Source organism: Cibotium barometz, chromosome 23 (genome assembly GCF_041138505.1).
Source record: "Cibotium barometz isolate CiBa-2024 chromosome 23, ASM4113850v1, whole genome shotgun sequence".
NCBI classification, from domain to species: domain Eukaryota; kingdom Viridiplantae; phylum Streptophyta; class Polypodiopsida; order Cyatheales; family Cibotiaceae; genus Cibotium; species Cibotium barometz.
In genome coordinates this window covers 41217762-41234699 of record NC_141068.1, presented here as the reverse complement: position 1 = coordinate 41234699, position 16938 = coordinate 41217762, and the positions used below count along the sequence as shown (strand labels likewise).

The following is a 16938-nucleotide window of genomic DNA, read 5'->3' as shown; positions in this document are numbered from 1 at the left end:
TGTTGTTCCTCAGTTGTGCTTGCAGGAAATCCATAGAATAATATCATAGCCTCCTCCATGCTGCAATGGAGAGGGTGTCATGGATGTGATAGTACTCACCAATCCTACATTTGACGTCTTCATTGCTCACTCCCTTAGCTAATGATACCCTCTTAGGTAGTGGGAAAACGTTGTGTGTGATACCTTTCTTGCAGAGGGTGTCTCCTCCTAACAACTAATCGGAAGTGCCTTATAGCCCTTGGTGCTACTGCCTACCTCATTGCACGCATTAACAACCTCAGCCTGCTAATAGTTTGGGCTACCTTAGACATGATATCATTGGTCTCGCCAAACGTATCTTCTTGCCATGGGGATCCCTGATCATTTTAAGCACATGCTTCCTCGTTTTGTGATTGAGTGTAAGAGCTCATTACAGTCCCCAGACTTATGAGCACCTGTAACATCTTGGAGGAATATCCTACAAAGCAAAAAGAAAGCATTGACATTGCCAACTTGAAAGTGCACTGACAGTGCATCGACATTACCAGTGGAATGGTTAAGAGCCATACCGCGCTACGTGAACTCTTCATTTACAAGCACCCCCTCCCACAACGAGGGTTTTAATGTGATTGGCCTCTTATGCTCCCTTGCTCTCCAACAGGGGTGCTCTTCATGTGGTCGATGGTCTACTTTAGCTTTTCAATGCATGCTGCACCCTCTCGATTTGCATCCTCGAGCTCCTTAACCTTGGCCTCATACTGAAGTAGGGTTGGTGCAAACCACCTGACGTACCTTGAAGAGCATGCAATTGCTAGGACAAGTAGAATACTCTTCTAGCATCACTTGTTGATAGTCTCTTGCAATACCTGAGCATCCCATTGTTACCATCTCCCACATACCGAATAAATGAGGGTAAGTCTCTGAAAGTTGGTGGGTATCGCGTAGAACGTTCCGCTGGGTATAGATTTCCATCAACCCACAGATCCACATTTGTGTGACCACCTTGTCTCCGTGCAATATTCTCTTGTTCTATGAGATGACCCCTTCCCAAAGATGTATACTCTTCCAACACTCAAACATGCAAATCCACCTTGCATCGTGCGATGGCACATTCGCATTAGTGATTTCATGCAAGGCCATGATTCTACTTAGGTGACAAGTCGTGACAAGTCGCACAACCAGACAAGCTCCAAGTGGAGAAAAGAATTAATAGGTTAAGTAATGTTGGATTAACAGCTCTATGTTGATGTTAAGCCATGAAAGTACAGTAGAGAGAGAGTGACAATGGCATGAAAGCATAGGAGAGAGGGAGAGAGGTAAAGTGAGTATGCAGGCCATAAGCTCACAATATATATATATATATATATATATATATATATATATATATATATATATATATATATATATATATATATAGAGAGAGAGAGAGAGAGAGAGAGAGAGAGAGAGAGAGAGAGAGAGGGAGGGAGGGAGGGAGGGAGGGAGGGAGTTGATAATAGAGAGAGGGACTATGTGTATGTAGGCCATTATCTCATAGGGGAGAGAGAGAGAGAGGGGGGGGGGGAGGCTGATTTGGAGGGGAAAAGGTAGGGTAGAGATGGTTTCAGTTGGAAATTGAGTTTAAAAAATGAATTTATATATGTATATGGGTTTGGGTTAAGTTTTAAAGCATGAGAATTCAAAAAAGATGAAAAAAAAATAACTATTTTCAGCCCCCACCTAGTTGCGAGAATGATGATGTGAAAAATGATAGGATAATTTGGAGGCATTTAATAAGGGTGATTTGGTGAGGGAAGTGGAGGCAATAAATGAGGGAGAAAAAGATGTCGCATTTAAGGGGATAGAGGAGGTTTTGGGGAGAAATGGAGGTTGAAAATTGAATTTGTGATATATATATAAGAATCTCGGATAAGTTTCAAAGCCAAAAAGCTTGCAAAATGAGAAACAAATCACTATTTTGGGCCCCCCTTAGTTACGAGCTTGGTGATGTGGAAAGTGCTTGCTACAAAAGAGAGAAATGACTACTTTAGACCCTAAAATTATAGGCTAAAAAGAGCAAACTATAGGCTCCAAGTAGGTCTCTTTATTACCCTTGTCTCCTTAAGAATTAGCCTTAATCCCAAAAAATTAGGAATCCTTACAAGGCCTAAAAGATGTCCAAAGGCTACCTAATGGACTCCACCAACCTTAGCACTTCTTTGTTTGTTCATCATTATTAAAGTCTCTATCAAAGTAATAACATGCAATGTTAATGTCAATAAGACTTTGCATGAGTAGTTAGCTCATGATCCACACCTCTGCTGCCCACCTCAGCACTTATGTGTTTGTTTCATCATTTTCTTGTTTGATACTTGTGAGATGCATCATGTAGCTTCATGTTTTGTTCATATTACCTTTACGTACATGTTGAAATTTGTTTTAATGGCATGATCTCCTTGGTTAATCTTTAAATGTCTTTAGGCTTTTGGAGACCCTTAAAACCCATCTCTATTTGCATAGGTAATGGATTTTGTAACAAGGGGAACTTTAGGATGATAAAAAGAATTCTTCTATTTCTTATAATGCTTTCAAGCACCAAAAGCACTTCCTTCTTCCATTTCTTAGAATGCTTTCAAACACCACTAGCTTTTAATGATTAGCAACTAATTATGCATACCCTTAATGAACAACACTTGTTTTTAATGTGCGACTTCTTCTAGTTGCACTTCTAGTTTCACCTTGTCTAGTAGCTTGCATATAGCCAAACTTCATATGACTTGATTCTAAGAGAGGAGGCTAGATTCCACATGATGTGCAAGGCAAGACCACATCTTCTTCATTCTAAGCTTGGTTCTTCCACCTAGTGGACTTTTCAAGTTCAAATCTTACCTAGCCTTGTTGAAACATGTGTTATTGGGAGCTTGACTTAGAGCTACAAAATGCAACTTCCCTTGTTGAAATATGTGTCATTGGGAGCTTGCTTTAGAGCTACAAAATACAACTTCCCTTATGCTAGCCCATCTTTTGGATCCTCACTCCATTGTCTCCATAACCAAGGTGTATGGAGGAAGAGCTTGAACCATCTTGGAGGCAAGAAGAAGGTTTCCTACACTACGGAGAAATCTCGCAAGATGGGGAAAGAAAGGGGAAGATCGTGAGAGAGAGATCCTATAACCATTCCTAACAAAGCATGCATCCATCTAGCTATGCAAGGATTCAAAAACAACACAAGAAATAGATCCTATAACCATTCCTACCAACGCATGCATCCATCTAACTATGCAAGGATTCAAAATAACATAAGAAAGAGAGTAGATATCTCACAAGTATTCTATTGCAAGGGGAATGGTTGTTCACTTAATGTCAGAATTACCTTATATACAAGTGAATAATAGATAGCTCACAAGTATTATATTTCAAGGGGTATGGTTATTCACTTGATGTAAAAACTTGATGTAAAAATTACCTTATATACAAGTGGCTAGTGTTTACACTTGACCAACTGTCCATGGTAACTATGTCTATTCCTAAAGTAATAAAGTCATAGACTTTTCCATTTTGGCATTAAGCATTTTTGCTTATTTTTAGTCTTCAATATTTTCTTGGTTATGGCATTAAGCGGGACTATATGAATACGTTCCTCCTTATACACTCAACATGTTCAGGCTCGTCATCGAAGTGGTTGATTTTTCTACCGCAATTGTTATCTTGTTCGGACAACCCTTGTGAGCAAGTTCGATTCCATACTTATACCATGTGCCCCAATATGGTATGACATTTGGGTCTGGCACCGGATTAAGAGCACCAGGGAGACTTGATGCAAGAGCCTTGTGGTCGAGGACTATCTGTAATACGGTGTGGGCCATTGTATGGGAAGAATTAAATTCATGGCTTATGTGCCATGTTATTGAGGTCTCTCGCTCATTGTTGCACCATAGCTTTGAATAAGGAGGCATAATCTATGGTTGGAGTATGTTCAAAATATAACCATATGGATCATACTACAGGTATGGATCTTGCTACTTATAAGAGGTCATAGCTCCCTTGTTCAGGGTTCTCTGAATCTACAGGCAAGGTCAACAATGAGTACTATTGTATTAGTGAAATCCTTAGAGGAATAGGGTCCTTGGAGGAACTAGATGAGGTGTTATACCGGAGGTGGAAATTAAATATGTGGAACTCTATACATACCTCTCTTAGTAAGGTTTAATACTAGAGGTGGAAATGGCATATGTGGCAATTTATACATACCTCTCTCAATAAAGTGTTCTAGTAGGTACCTCTCTTAGTAAGGTATTTTTGTAGTAGGTAGGCACTGGAGTATGTTCCAATTGAGCAATTGGTAGGGCTAATGGTTACCTTGACACTAGGAGGATCATTGGCGTGGTGCCAAAGTCCACCCTACCTAGTCTCCTCGATACCAACAATGAGATATATCATGGTTCCCATAGAGCTAGCTAGTAATGAGCACAAAGCTATTGTGGCCTTGTCCTTAGCATTGGTGAACACTCTGTTCTTGTATAGTTTCGACAACACACTGTGCACAATGAACTATATCTCTTCATGAAAATAGATGAGGGTATTCCGGCTTGGAACTAGCTATAGTTAGCCTTGAGGATACCCTTGTGTGACCTTGCCAATGATGGCCCATTCTGTTAAGCAGATTTTCTGTCAAATCATCTATGCTCATGTCCTTGACTAGAGCCCTTTCTAGTGGTGGTTGGGTTCATTTTTATGCGAAGGTTTTGGCGTCTCCATCTCTTGGTTCAAGTGGACAACTTCTACATCCCTATCTTGTGAATTATCTACCAAGTCAATTGCCTCGCAAGTACGACGGCAACACTCATCAAAGATGTAGTGCCTAGACATGTGGAGATGGTCATGAAGCCTCTTGTTCTTTAGGTTGACCATGCATTGGTCAATGAGTAGCTGGCGATCAAGTATTTCTCGGGGAATTACATCTCATATGGAGATATTTGGCTCTTTCTATGTAGTCCTGATTGAATAGGCTACACGTATCCATTAAGATAAGATTCCCAATAACGGAAGGTGTAAGGTACCTTAGATAAGGGCTAATTCACATGGAGGATGATGATTTTATGTTTGAGCCCTATTATACACATGGAGACATCTAAGTGGGCTTTGCACGGAGGTCGTTGGTGCAGTACACACGGGCGCAGAGATGTATGCAGCATCTAAGTGGGCTTCGCTAACTTGGACGTAAGGGCCAGTCAAGCAATCTTTCTTTTGTGCCTCATCTACAATGATGAGATTTTCATTAACATGGGCTCTACTGACGGTATCTTTATCGCCATCAACATTGATTCCCATGCACAAGATCCACCATCGAAACGACACCGCAAAAAGGGCGACATTTCCAGCATCGAGGGGAGATTCTTCCTCGACTATTAATTTATTTGTGCTTTTATGTCTCAGAAAAAAATGAGATATAATAATCTTGTTTGTGTCGTTGTTTTTCTATGTGTAAAAGAGCCTTGATGTAAGGGGGGAGTTATTTTTCTCTAGCATTGTGTCCTTACTAGTCTCTACACACGCATCAACTTTACACAACATTGTAAACCATCATGGCTAGCATACGTGGTCATCATACCTAGGAAGGATCCAACATTATTGTACGCCATCATTGTCACGCCTACATGGTCATCATAATTGTCATAGAAGTCATCATTGTCATGAGTTCTTGGTTGAGTGAAAATTTTGTCATTAGAGACATAATATCTCTACCTTCGCTCCAAAGGGGGGTTTATTGGGGTTTCGGAACTTCATGTGTGTATATGAGCCCTTATGTGTGTGAATCACCCTTGTGTTTATATGTCTATGTGAACAACCTCTAAAGGCAAGATATTATTGCGTGTGCACAATCATCAATGTCATTAATATGCCATGTGTCATTAACTTTGGGTTGTTTGAATAGGTCAAAAGATAAGATCTTGAGCCTACAAAAACCATTGTGCTTGATATAATTTTGAACATCAATCTATCTCCATCATTGAGTCGTGCAAATTCTCTCCATTACTACTCTCTCTAGCCATGGAGATCTATGGTCCACCATAGCCCTAACCCTAGCTTGGACCATCAATATGCATGGCATCCCCCTCCAGCCATCAATGTCATTAATATGCCATATGTCATTAGCTTAGGTTGTTTGAATAGGTCAAAAGATAAGGTCTTGAGCCTACAAAAAGCATTGTACTCGATATAACATAAACCTATCTCTATCATTGAGTCGTGCAAATTTTCTCTCCATTACTATCTCTCTCTCTCTCTCTCTACACAATAGCCATGGGGATTTATAATCCACCATAGCCCTAACCCTAGCTTGCAGCATCAATATGCATGGCACCCGCCTTCCTACTTTCTGTGCTATCCTGAACATGTCAACGTATTCGCATGATCTTTTGTTTTGGGTATTGAAGTTCCAAGCCCATGGAGGTGGGCTTTTCAAGAAATTCACGTTGCACTTTTCACAGAACTGTGGCACCTCTCGTTTCCAGGGGCTCACCATGTCCTCCACTCAAGTCTACACTCATTTGAATCACTTCTTCCCTCTTCTCGCTTCAAGAAGACAACATAAGTTTGACCTTTTTTTAAGCAGCACTTCGTTGAGTGCCAACAATATTTTGATGGGACCAAAGGCTAGGACACAACACAAGTTTGACTTCTTTCTATGAAGCACTTCGTTGAGTGCCAACAATCTTTTGATGGAACCAAAGGCCGCGTGGGTTTGAAGATGTACAATTTGATGCACTACAATTGACTAGATTATTGTTTCCGACAATCCTCTCGAACCAAGCCGGGTGGGTTTGAAGATGTACAATTTGATTGACTGGATTATTGTTTCCAACAATCCTCTCGAACCAGGTTTGCATCAATGTAGGATAAGGAAGGCCTCGTTAATTCCGTGATTATCTTAGCAATTGAACCACAAATACAAAAAGACTATATATTTAGACGAGTTCACCTCTAAAACTAAAAGTCCATTTGATAGCGGATTTAGAGAAGATGAGGAACAAAAGGTTAACAAAGCTTAGAGATCAACGAAACCTCCAAAGATACAACAGGCAAGAAAGCAATGCAGTAGGGATTTCAAAAGAATAATTTGCCATAGCAAGTGACTAAGACCTATTTTTCATTGTTTTGTTGAAGTGATAAACCGTAAAGTTTGAGAACTTGCAATGGTATATCCTTTTTATACAAGTAAAATGACAAACTTAAATCATGTGACAATATCCTGAAACTATAATAATCAATTTTTCAACATCCAATAAGTTAAAGATGTGAACATTCTGAACAACAAACAAGGGCCCAAAGAAACATCTCGAAGGTACTAGTGTCCTTGGGGAGAGCTTTCTTGAAGAAAGGCTTAACACCCCATAAACACGAGTACACAAGAAGAGAAAATCATTTGTGATCTACTTAAGTATAAAAAGACAAATTTCATATGGGGAAAGTAAATTTATCATGACAGTAGACAATTTGTATTTCATAGCAGATCAGATTGTCCCAGCCCAAAGGAAATGCTAAAATGACCACTGCATGAAGGAAAGCTTACGAAGAGAAGAGGAGGATGAGGAGGAGTTTCACATCATAGCCAAGCCAGCAGACCACATACGATCCATATGATGGCACTGAAGTGCAGGGAATGGGACTTGAACACGGGATCTCTCAATTAGGAGCCCGAGCCACCCTTTGCAGGTGCTGGAAATAGGGTAAAGCCCTCATCAATAAAATTGAACAGCAGAAAAAAACCATGAAATCTTTGAGTGAATTATTGTGAAAAAATATGTTAATAAAATGCTGCAAGGACCCTTTTGCATGAAGGGTTTAGGATTTAGAATTAGATGAATATCTATATAGGCGAAGGTTGATCACTATGCCTTTGCATAGTCAGTTTATGCCATGACTGAAATTGCTAGCTGTGCTTATACTACCTTTGAGTAACATCAACAAGCTGCACTCATGTTTAACACAATCTATGCCACTAGCAAGTTCAATGGAATTGTTGAGTCAATCTTTCATGCGCCATGCTGCACTCTTATTTTCCAAATCATGTAACCATCATGGCACCTTTATTCTAGGTTACCAGCTCTCAAAAACCTTGGTTTATCCTGAATAAATGCCTTCCTTGTCTTACCAGCAGCTTGCTTTCCTCTGAAAACAGCCAAAGTTTTGGAGTTACCAGACTTAAAAAACAATTCAGCAGCTCATGAGCTCAAGTGGTAGAGATGTTTGACTAGGACCAAGAGGTTCTGGGTTCAAAACCCCACATGGTGCTTCCTTGAAGGCATCGCCTATGGACAGATTGAAAAAAGCATATAGGCAGGGCGGGCGTGCACCTACAGGCAATGATAACTACAGAAGGATCGTGGGCCTAAGGCTAGTCGAAACAAAAAAACTTCAGCGGCGATTACCTTCCATTTTTGCTCTTTGAAACGTTCAAGGCAGTGGTACAACTCTGTCTGCTTTTCAAGCACAGCCCGGAGAATCTTTCATCAAGCAATAAACACACAGAAAAACAGATGAGAACATGGTGGGCAGTAATTGAGAAAAAAGTTTCTAGAAGACACTTAGCTATCATAGCCAATGCAGGACCAACTCCTAACAGATTATGTACCTTCCGTGTCTCTGCCAACTCTGCTTCCAGTGACTTGATTCGTTCTAGAGATGCATCTATGAGGGCTTCTGTTGGAGCATAGGGCTCTTGAATTTTGCTCAATAAAGCGACCTTCTCTTCTAATCTGCCTAGCCTCTTTTGAACTGCTGGAGAAGCATCCAAATATACTGATGGATAGAATGCATAGTGAGGTTCTAGGTTCGCCAAACCTGGCATCTCCTTATAGCAGACTGGTTTGACAAACGGTTTTTGTTCCTTGGTAGCTGTGTGTTTTCCACTGCAACTACATGCACGAAAGATATGGCGGGCAGCTGTCACGATGCCCAAGAACACAGCCATGATAATTGCCACAATCCCATAGAAGACTTTACTAATGGACAGCATCAAGTTTGATACCTTGATGCCTCCTGCAAAATGAGGCTTGTTAACAACAGGTCAGTCCCTAAATCAATGTGTATTAACATATGGGACTTTGAAAATCAGAGTGCTTCAAATCAGAATTGACTTCTATAAAGTGCAGGACACAAACTGAATGTGTGTGTGTGTGTGTGTGTGTGGGTGTGTGTGTGTGTGTGTGTGTGTGTGAGAGAGAGAGAGAGAGAGAGAGAGAGAGAGAGAGAGAACCTTTTGCACCTTCCAACTTTCTGACTGTTGTCTTGCCTCCCCATCCATTATCAATGGCCTTGTCAACAACAGGAATAGAGTCCACTCCAGAGGAATCATCATACGCTGACATCCCAGTGGTGCTTGTTTTACACTGTCAAACAGTATACTTGCATACCATGAGCACACTTCCACTAATAGGTGAGGGCAGAAAGCTGGCCATCACGACTTAAGAAAAAAACACTGAAGGATAAACGACTCCTCCATGTTATGAAATCTAGGACAAGTCTATGTCCGGCACATTTACATAGTGACATTCTAAAATTTCTTTCAAGAAACAATTTATATATACAGATTAAAAGTGCAAGGGGTTGGAGCATACCTCTTCACGCACAGGCGTCAACTTTGGATGTCGATAAACCATACTGCCTTGTGGTGAAAAACCATCATCAACGTCTGAACCAGACTCAGCAGTAGATAGATCCAACTCTTTAATCTGAATGGGTAAAAATTACACAAGGTAAGAAAGACTTGTGGCAATGAAAATTGTAAATCTTTGGACACATAATGGTCACTGAAAAAACACAAACAAATGAAGAAATTACAACCAGGAGCCTCTGATTGCAAGAATGTAGAAAATATGTAACCTTTGTAGAACCTGGCTTGCAAGGAGAAGGTACTTTTCCATCAGAACTTGATATCGTAACAATCTGCATGGCATTTTTCACTTCCCCATCCATAACTGCCTGAAAGCAAGAAGTGCTTAAGGTGGTGTACTTATTATTCTCCCTCAACAATTAAAAAACAATGGCAGTTATTGTTTTCCACACTTACAGTTTTCCTCAGCAAGCAATCCATTAAAGGCAAGCATTTACCATGTACCAGATGATGTTATGGCTAAAGAGTTTATCCATGTCAACAATATAACAACCAATGCACGTCAGCACCCCCTTCTAAGAACAACACAGGCAAGCATCGAAAAACTGAACTAACCTGCATAATCAATGGATCCTTCCAGGGCCCCTTGTCAGAGAAAAGGCATCCTCCTTCATCAGTGCACGTGCACTCTCCTCCGAGAAAATCTGGCAGCTGACTGTCAAGACAAATGACAGGTTATATTCACGTTGATGTAAAAAAGTTCTACAACAAAAGTGAGAACTGTAAGATTGATAGGCATGAAAAGATGAAAGATGCTTACCTTGAATCAATTATCTCCAACAGCTTGCTCTGGTACTTATTTCCCAAAACCTGTTTTTTTCACAAATGTGTCAGTCTCATTCAACTGCAGGAGGGAGGATTCTGATTAAAGGAAGCAGAAAACAAAGGGGGGGTGAAGGAGATGGCTGTTTGGAGGGCGGGGGTGGGGGGTGGGGGGGGGGGGGGGTGGTACACAGATTGGGGGAGGGAAAAAGACTCATACACTGATTTTTGAAGTAGTCTTGGGGTCTAAAAACCCTTTTATTGAGTTCCACAGAAGCCTGAAGCCTGGGCCAGCATTTATTATGAACATCCGGTGCAAGGTCTGTAAAGCATAACATTATTCCAGATAAATAAGCATTAAATACGTGGCAAAAAAGGCAAGCAACCAAAAAAATTACTTCTACCTCTGGATAATTGTCTGCGTCGATTTTATGGATCCGTAATACAAGCTCCCGGGCACTCTTACTTACATTCTTGAGGCCCTGCATCAAGTTCTAAACATCAAACTCATTGACCGCTTCACTAATGGTTGCACTCACACTCAAATTGAACAAAATCAGAATAAAGGGCATACCACTCCAGCAACATCTAGTATAGTCGTAGTAGAGTTTATGTGCTTTTTGGCTGCAACTGAACATGCAGGGAACTTCTTATTTAAGGACCTTTCAAACTCCAGCACATGGTATTTCAAGTATCTCTCCACTGTAGTGACTTGCATAAGTTTGTTGGGTTCCACCTTTCCTAGTCTTTCAATATAAACAGGCCTTCCGTCCTTGTCTAGCCCATGATGACCTTGTGGATAGTATTTTCTCACTTCATCCAGTTCTGTATAGTCAAACTCCTGTACAAGTTGAGCATTTTCATGTTTTTAGACACCATGCGAACTTTACCCGTATCAGCCTACCTCCTCGAATGTATCAGATATGATAAGCTTCGACAGGAATGCAGCCTACCTCCTCGATTATATCAGCACCAAATTCTTTCCTCCACTGAAGCATGTCAGCCCACATACTTTTGGTCTTTTCAATCTCAAACTTGCGGGCTTTCAAAAATCTGCAGACAGAAACTAAAAAGTGTCAACAAATGAAAGAATGCATACCATCAACAAGACACAATGCACTCAGTTGGAAATATCAGGTTATTTGTTACTAAAGGCCCAGAGGTAACGAGTATAGACTGCTCGCTAAAGACCATGTGTGGTTAATCCCTACTCACAACAACATGGTCTAGTGCCTGCACACTAATGAATAATGCATCCATTAAGAGAAGTGCATCTGACCTGAGAAGAGTGTGGTAATCATCATGTCTAGCTGGAAGTAGATTCTCTGCAATAAGCACCTGCCTAAATCCATCAACTGCTATTTGTTCCTGCTCATCTCGAATATCCTTGATGGCGAATAAAGCATATTGCTTCCTCCGCCTCCGTTTCAATGAATTTCTCAACTTCTTTGAATTGATCATTGCCATCGCCTTAAGAGCCCCAATTTTTGTCTTGCCCCGCCTTTCATCATCTGTGTCGCGCTCCCCATCTGACTTTCTTTCCCGTCCTTCATGTGCCATAGGAGACCTGTCCAAAGCAAAAACAGACCAGATGGATACTTGTAAGGGCTTACGTCTAACTTTAAAAACAAAGATAATTTGTGTAACGCGTATACCAATCCTTCAAGAATAATCCTTGAGTTCACTGATTCCAGTTCCCTAGTTTTGTGGAAATCAAAAAAGGGTGCTCTGTTGTACAAAATTAAAAAATACTCCTCGCAAAGTATAGATAAAGGAGAAACATTCCCCAACCCAACACAATACAAAAACACGCAACACCATTTTCTCTGACGAAAACAGAAAAGCTCACACCCTCCTTCAAGCTTTCAAGGCAAGATTTTTTCAATAGAGATAAATGTTGCAAAAATTGCCTCACATAGGCACTAATCTACTATCGCAATATGAAAATAAGTTTTGGATCTAAAAGCTGATGAGTCCATTTAAGAATGTAAACAATCGGCACTACCCGCTAACTCCATGATAAAGACATTTAAAAACGCTTGAGTAGAAGCAAAGATTACTGTCGCTGAGAGCATAGGCTTGACAACACCTTTTCAATAATGATGGAGGATAGACAGTTCAAACATGAAATAAACCACAATTCCCTCTGGCAGCAATGCGAACAAAATACCACCTCACAAACAGATTTCTCAGTTTCGTTCAAGGAAATTAAAAAGATTGATTGCTTCTTCTACAGGGACAAACCAACTCGGATTATCTTTCAAATTTGGTCACAAACGGACCTCTCACAGGAAAACAAAGAGATTGATTGCTTTCTTTGAAGGGCAGAGTAAACTCAAATCCACATTGTTCATCCTTCTAATTTGATTTCCACTGATCTGGTCACAACCTAATCTTACCTGTAGAATCGAGAGTATTGCAAGATTCAGGACCACTTGCGAGTTGGATTTGCGGTGTAGCTGTGAAGTGGTGTAGTGCTAGCAATGTAAGTAACAAGTATGAGAGGAGGTCTTTGCCACTACATAATTCGAACGTGAACAGGGTGAGGATTGCAGTGCAGAATTAAGCAGAAAGCCTGAGAAAAGTGGCAAAAGAAAGGAGGAGGCCGCAGATCAGGGCCTGCCCCGGACTTGATGAAAGCATGAAAAAGCAAGCAAGAGGATGGGAAGGGACTATGATAAAAATGCATATGAGGGGGAGGCAGAATCAAACAGGAAGTCTGCAAGAAATGGCAAGGACGAGGGAGCGCTGTGTACGTGTGAAGAAAGAAAGCAAATGCAAGCAACGGTGTGGCAAGGAAGATGGGTGCAGGAATGAGATTTAAATGACAGGGAAGGAAGAAAGGGGATGCAAAAAAAGAAGGATAGGAGAAATAAGAGAGGTATCGATGGTAAGGTGCAAAACAAGGCAGTAAAAAGATGAAGTAATGTACTGTTGCATCTCTCTCTCTCTCTCTCTCTCTCTCTCTCTCTCTCTCGTTTTCTGTGTTCCTGCCTTCTTCTATGATCTATCTTTCCTTTACAAATCCTGTGCCCTAGTGAGTTATGGTGACGATCTGCAGTTGTGCCATCTACGTGCAGTCTTTCCTAAAGATAGCACAGGCTGCAGCCTTTTGCTTCTCATCGCATGCTTCGCTATTAAGGCCCAGAATTCTGGCGGCCGGTGCGCTCCCTCCTCTTTCCCTAACCCATAGCACTGCTTGAATCTCGAAAACAAGATTAACCTTGGTGATTCTACCTACTCATCGCGTGCACAGAAAACCTTTCTCTGCGCCAGATTAAAGCTCTCTGCTCAAAAGCTCATATATGCCTGCCTTTGCTTGATCCAATACACCGCTCAAACAGACATTTGAGGGGGGTAAAAACGAAAGAAGTGCCATGCAGGGGAACATACGCACCACTGCGATTGGGAGGAGGTAGATCCGTGGATGCTTTCTGCAAACCCTAAATTAAACCACGAAGAAATGGCACCTGCACAGAGAGTAGATGCTGTGATCGCCAGGTAATAAACCCTCAACTCCACTGCAGAGAGATAGAGAAGGGGGAGGAAAACAAACCTGTACGCAGCAGTAGCAGGAATCAACGATTTACAATGAGAATCTGCGTGGCGATTACCCGTTGTGAAAAAACCCTAAGAGACTGCCGCTGCTGCTGCTGCTACTGCAGGAAACCCTAGAATTTACTGCACAGACAAAGCACGCTGTGCAGTCGAAGGACCCTGTTGAGGGAGACCCTCAAACCGAGGGAGAAGAAACGATCAAATGTGCCTGGAAGGACCTGATCTACTGTGCACAAAGAATCTGTGGAGGTAGATCTGGTTAGTGTTTCATACTATACGACCGTTAGCGGTGGACCTAGCTACTAAGAAAAATCTTGATTCTTGTTTTTTTTAATATTTATAAAATGTTTTTTTACTGAGTGCTCGAAAAAAAATGTTTTTTAAAAACCTTTAAAATTAAACGCAATGCTTAGTTTCAACTGGGATTTAGATTTAGAAATCATACAAAAGCCATATCTATAACTAAAATATACAAATTTCAACCCTTAAATTTAAAGGCAATGCTTAGGCTCAACTGGGATTTAGATTTAGAAATCATACAAATGCAGGGATCTATAACTAAAAGGTACAAATTTCAACCCTTAAAATTAAAGGCAACATCGAATTCCAACTGGGATTTCTAAATTTTAACCAGAAAAATTACACTACGAACCGCGTCATGTGAGCACTACACCCAACCCGGTTCTTCAAAACAAAGTACACCTACTCAACCCAACACACACACCCTACCCAGATTACTCTAAGAAGGTGTAAGCGGTTGCAAACTACTCTCTCACAAGGTGGCATATTTCATGTGCTTGCAATTTCTGAACCAGGCCTAACGTTGGGCGAGGATTCAATGAGATGGCACATTTTGTAGCACCAAAAAAAAAAGGATAGTGGATACCCATGTAGCTCTTGGGCTTACCAAAACTCTATGTTCATGTTTTGGAACATGAGAAAACTTGACCATAATAATAAGGTTTGCCTCGTAGCAAAATAAAATTAGAGGGGGAGGGGGGGTGTGCACACAAAATAAAAAGAGTTATATGGAGTGCATGCATTATAAGCAATAGACTTGCAATGTTAAAGCTTATGAGTAGCACCAACAACAGAACATTAAAAGCAACGGTTGGTCTTTTTTGGTCATCAAGAAGCAATTGCCGATGCAAATGATCAAATGCAAGCAAGATAGGACTAGCGCAGCAAGCCCGTCCTAACTGAGGAGAGCATTTTCCTTCTCTGCTTTTGCTCTTGGGCTCTATGTTGGAATGCAGACCTTGTACAGGCTGCTCCACGTGCCGTCATATGTGAGAATGAGCTTTTCACTCTTCAAGCTTCTCTCTGCACTAGCTTCCCCTTCTGGCTCAGCTTCTCTAGCTGGACGAAAAGTTGTTTCTTGTTTGTCAGTAGTGCTATTCATTAAAATACAAATCTCACAAGCGAGCATGTATACATAAATTATTCTTAAAATACACTTGGTCTTGTTTTTGGGTGGGGATTATGGCCCACAAGGTTTTAAAAGAGGGCATTGGCTTAGATTACCATGCTAGGCCTTCATTGAATAACAATGTGTAAGGGTACAACATAAGTATAGCAAGGGGGATATTGTGCACCTTAGAAGAAACATTTTTTGTAAGGCCTAAAGGTGTCTTTATTATCAAAGGTTATTTGTAAATGTAAGGCCTAAAGGTGTCTTTATTATCAAAGGTTATTTGTAAATGTAAGAAGAAGTAACAAGGTATATGCAAAGGTGAAATGATAGATTCCATATAGCATAAGCAAGAATGTGTAAAGGGTGTGGTGTGTCTCTTGGAGTGCGTCCCTTGGAAGTTGGAAAATGCCAAAATGAACCTCGTCACTAGCTATTGAAGAGCCCCAAAGCAATGTAATTGTGTGTGGATTTGCAATAAGAATTAGACTCTTGTTCATGCTTATTTTGTGTGTTCCTTAATCTCTATTAGTGTTAATTATCCTCCTTAATCAAATATGACCATGTTGACTTGCCATGAGCCTCCCTACCTTAGCATTTCTCAAGTTGGTATCAGAGTCCCCTAGGACTAGCCATAGTAAGTGATTATGCCATTAGGGTGTGATTAGGTTTCATTTTAAGGTTGATTCTTTATTTGATTAGGGTGTGATTAGGTTTCATTTAAGGTTGATTAATCTTTATTTGATTAGGGTTTTCTTCATCCATGTTGTAGAGAGCTTAAGCTTAGAGAAAGAGAGAAGGGAAGAACGCTTTCTTTGCTTTGTGACATATTTGCATATGTTTCATAAATATGTTGGTAGTGGGTCACGACAAAAAATGATGAAATTGGGTGCACAAGTGTTGTAAGAAAACACAATAGCAAAAGCACGATCTTCAAAATACAAAACACAATAGCAGAAGCAGGATCTTTTAAATACAAACACTGAATTACAAAATGAATGGACAATAAACAATATTACTGCTTGCAAACTTTGAACATAGAGATTGATGGATGTCCACCCATCCATGTGCTCCAAGTAAGGAGCTTAGATGGAAATCTAGATAGACTATGGCCAGAGGATGTCTTGCTTGCAAGAGTGCTCGAATATAATGAACTCGATGATGAACAAAGACTGCCAAACTAGTCTATATATATAGTGCCTAGGTTCGACATGAACGTTGGTTAGTGATGTTGACATAGACATAGGTCGGTCATGTTGGCCAACCCATGACTTGGTCCAAAATGACCAACCGAACATATTAGACTACAAGAAGTTCCATAGGGAGTTGAGCATAGCTCCTACCATGACCATCTAAGACCATCTTACCCTCAACCATGCCCCACAAACCTAAGAATAGTGTGTCCTCAATTTGTTGTCTAGCGCTCACTAATGTGGTGACATAGCCTGCAGAAGCATGCATCCTATTTAGCAGAGTGCGAAGTCTACATAAGGTATCTCCTACACATTTAGCCACACCATCCAGTGTCTAAACGAGGAACTCTCGGGTTCCCAGGTACTCACCATGGCTACAT

General features: G+C 40.7%; 1 protein-coding gene across 3 annotated transcripts; it reads right to left on the bottom strand.

Moving 5' to 3' along the window:
- Positions 1 to 7723: 7723 nt before the first annotated feature.
- On the bottom strand, positions 7724 to 14200 carry LOC147625949 (phosphatidylinositol/phosphatidylcholine transfer protein SFH6-like). 3 transcript variants are annotated; one of them, XM_086817477.1, is made up of 15 exons: positions 13953 to 14200; positions 13794 to 13866; positions 11676 to 11963; positions 11350 to 11449; positions 10971 to 11237; positions 10801 to 10878; positions 10617 to 10718; positions 10395 to 10444; positions 10190 to 10289; positions 9844 to 9942; positions 9579 to 9692; positions 9218 to 9350; positions 8594 to 9000; positions 8391 to 8465; positions 7724 to 8130 (listed from the first exon to the last, which is right to left on the bottom strand). In XM_086817477.1, exons 3-15 carry the CDS (start codon positions 11954 to 11956, stop codon positions 8110 to 8112), a joined length of 1827 nt encoding a protein of 608 aa, XP_086673603.1. In that variant the 5' UTR covers positions 11957 to 11963; positions 13794 to 13866; positions 13953 to 14200; the 3' UTR covers positions 7724 to 8109. The 3 variants fall into 3 exon arrangements, with proteins under 3 accessions (XP_086673603.1, XP_086673606.1, XP_086673604.1); XM_086817480.1 differs by having other exon boundaries at positions 9227 to 9350; XM_086817478.1 differs by lacking the exons at positions 13794 to 13866; positions 13953 to 14200 and adding an exon at positions 12796 to 13506.
- Between the last annotated feature and the right edge of the window lie 2738 nt (positions 14201 to 16938).

Excerpts from the sequence above, each read along its gene's own strand:
- LOC147625949 (XM_086817477.1), bottom strand. The coding sequence starts at position 11,956 with ATGGCACATGAAGGACGGGAAAGAAAGTCAGATGGGGAGCGCGACACA. Across the intron at positions 9,943-10,189 it reads AGGATCCATTGATTATGCAG|GCAGTTATGGATGGGGAAGT; the intron begins GTTAGTTCAGTT and ends TCTTGCTTTCAG. Across the intron at positions 9,693-9,843 it reads GCAAGCCAGGTTCTACAAAG|ATTAAAGAGTTGGATCTATC; the intron begins GTTACATATTTT and ends TTACCCATTCAG.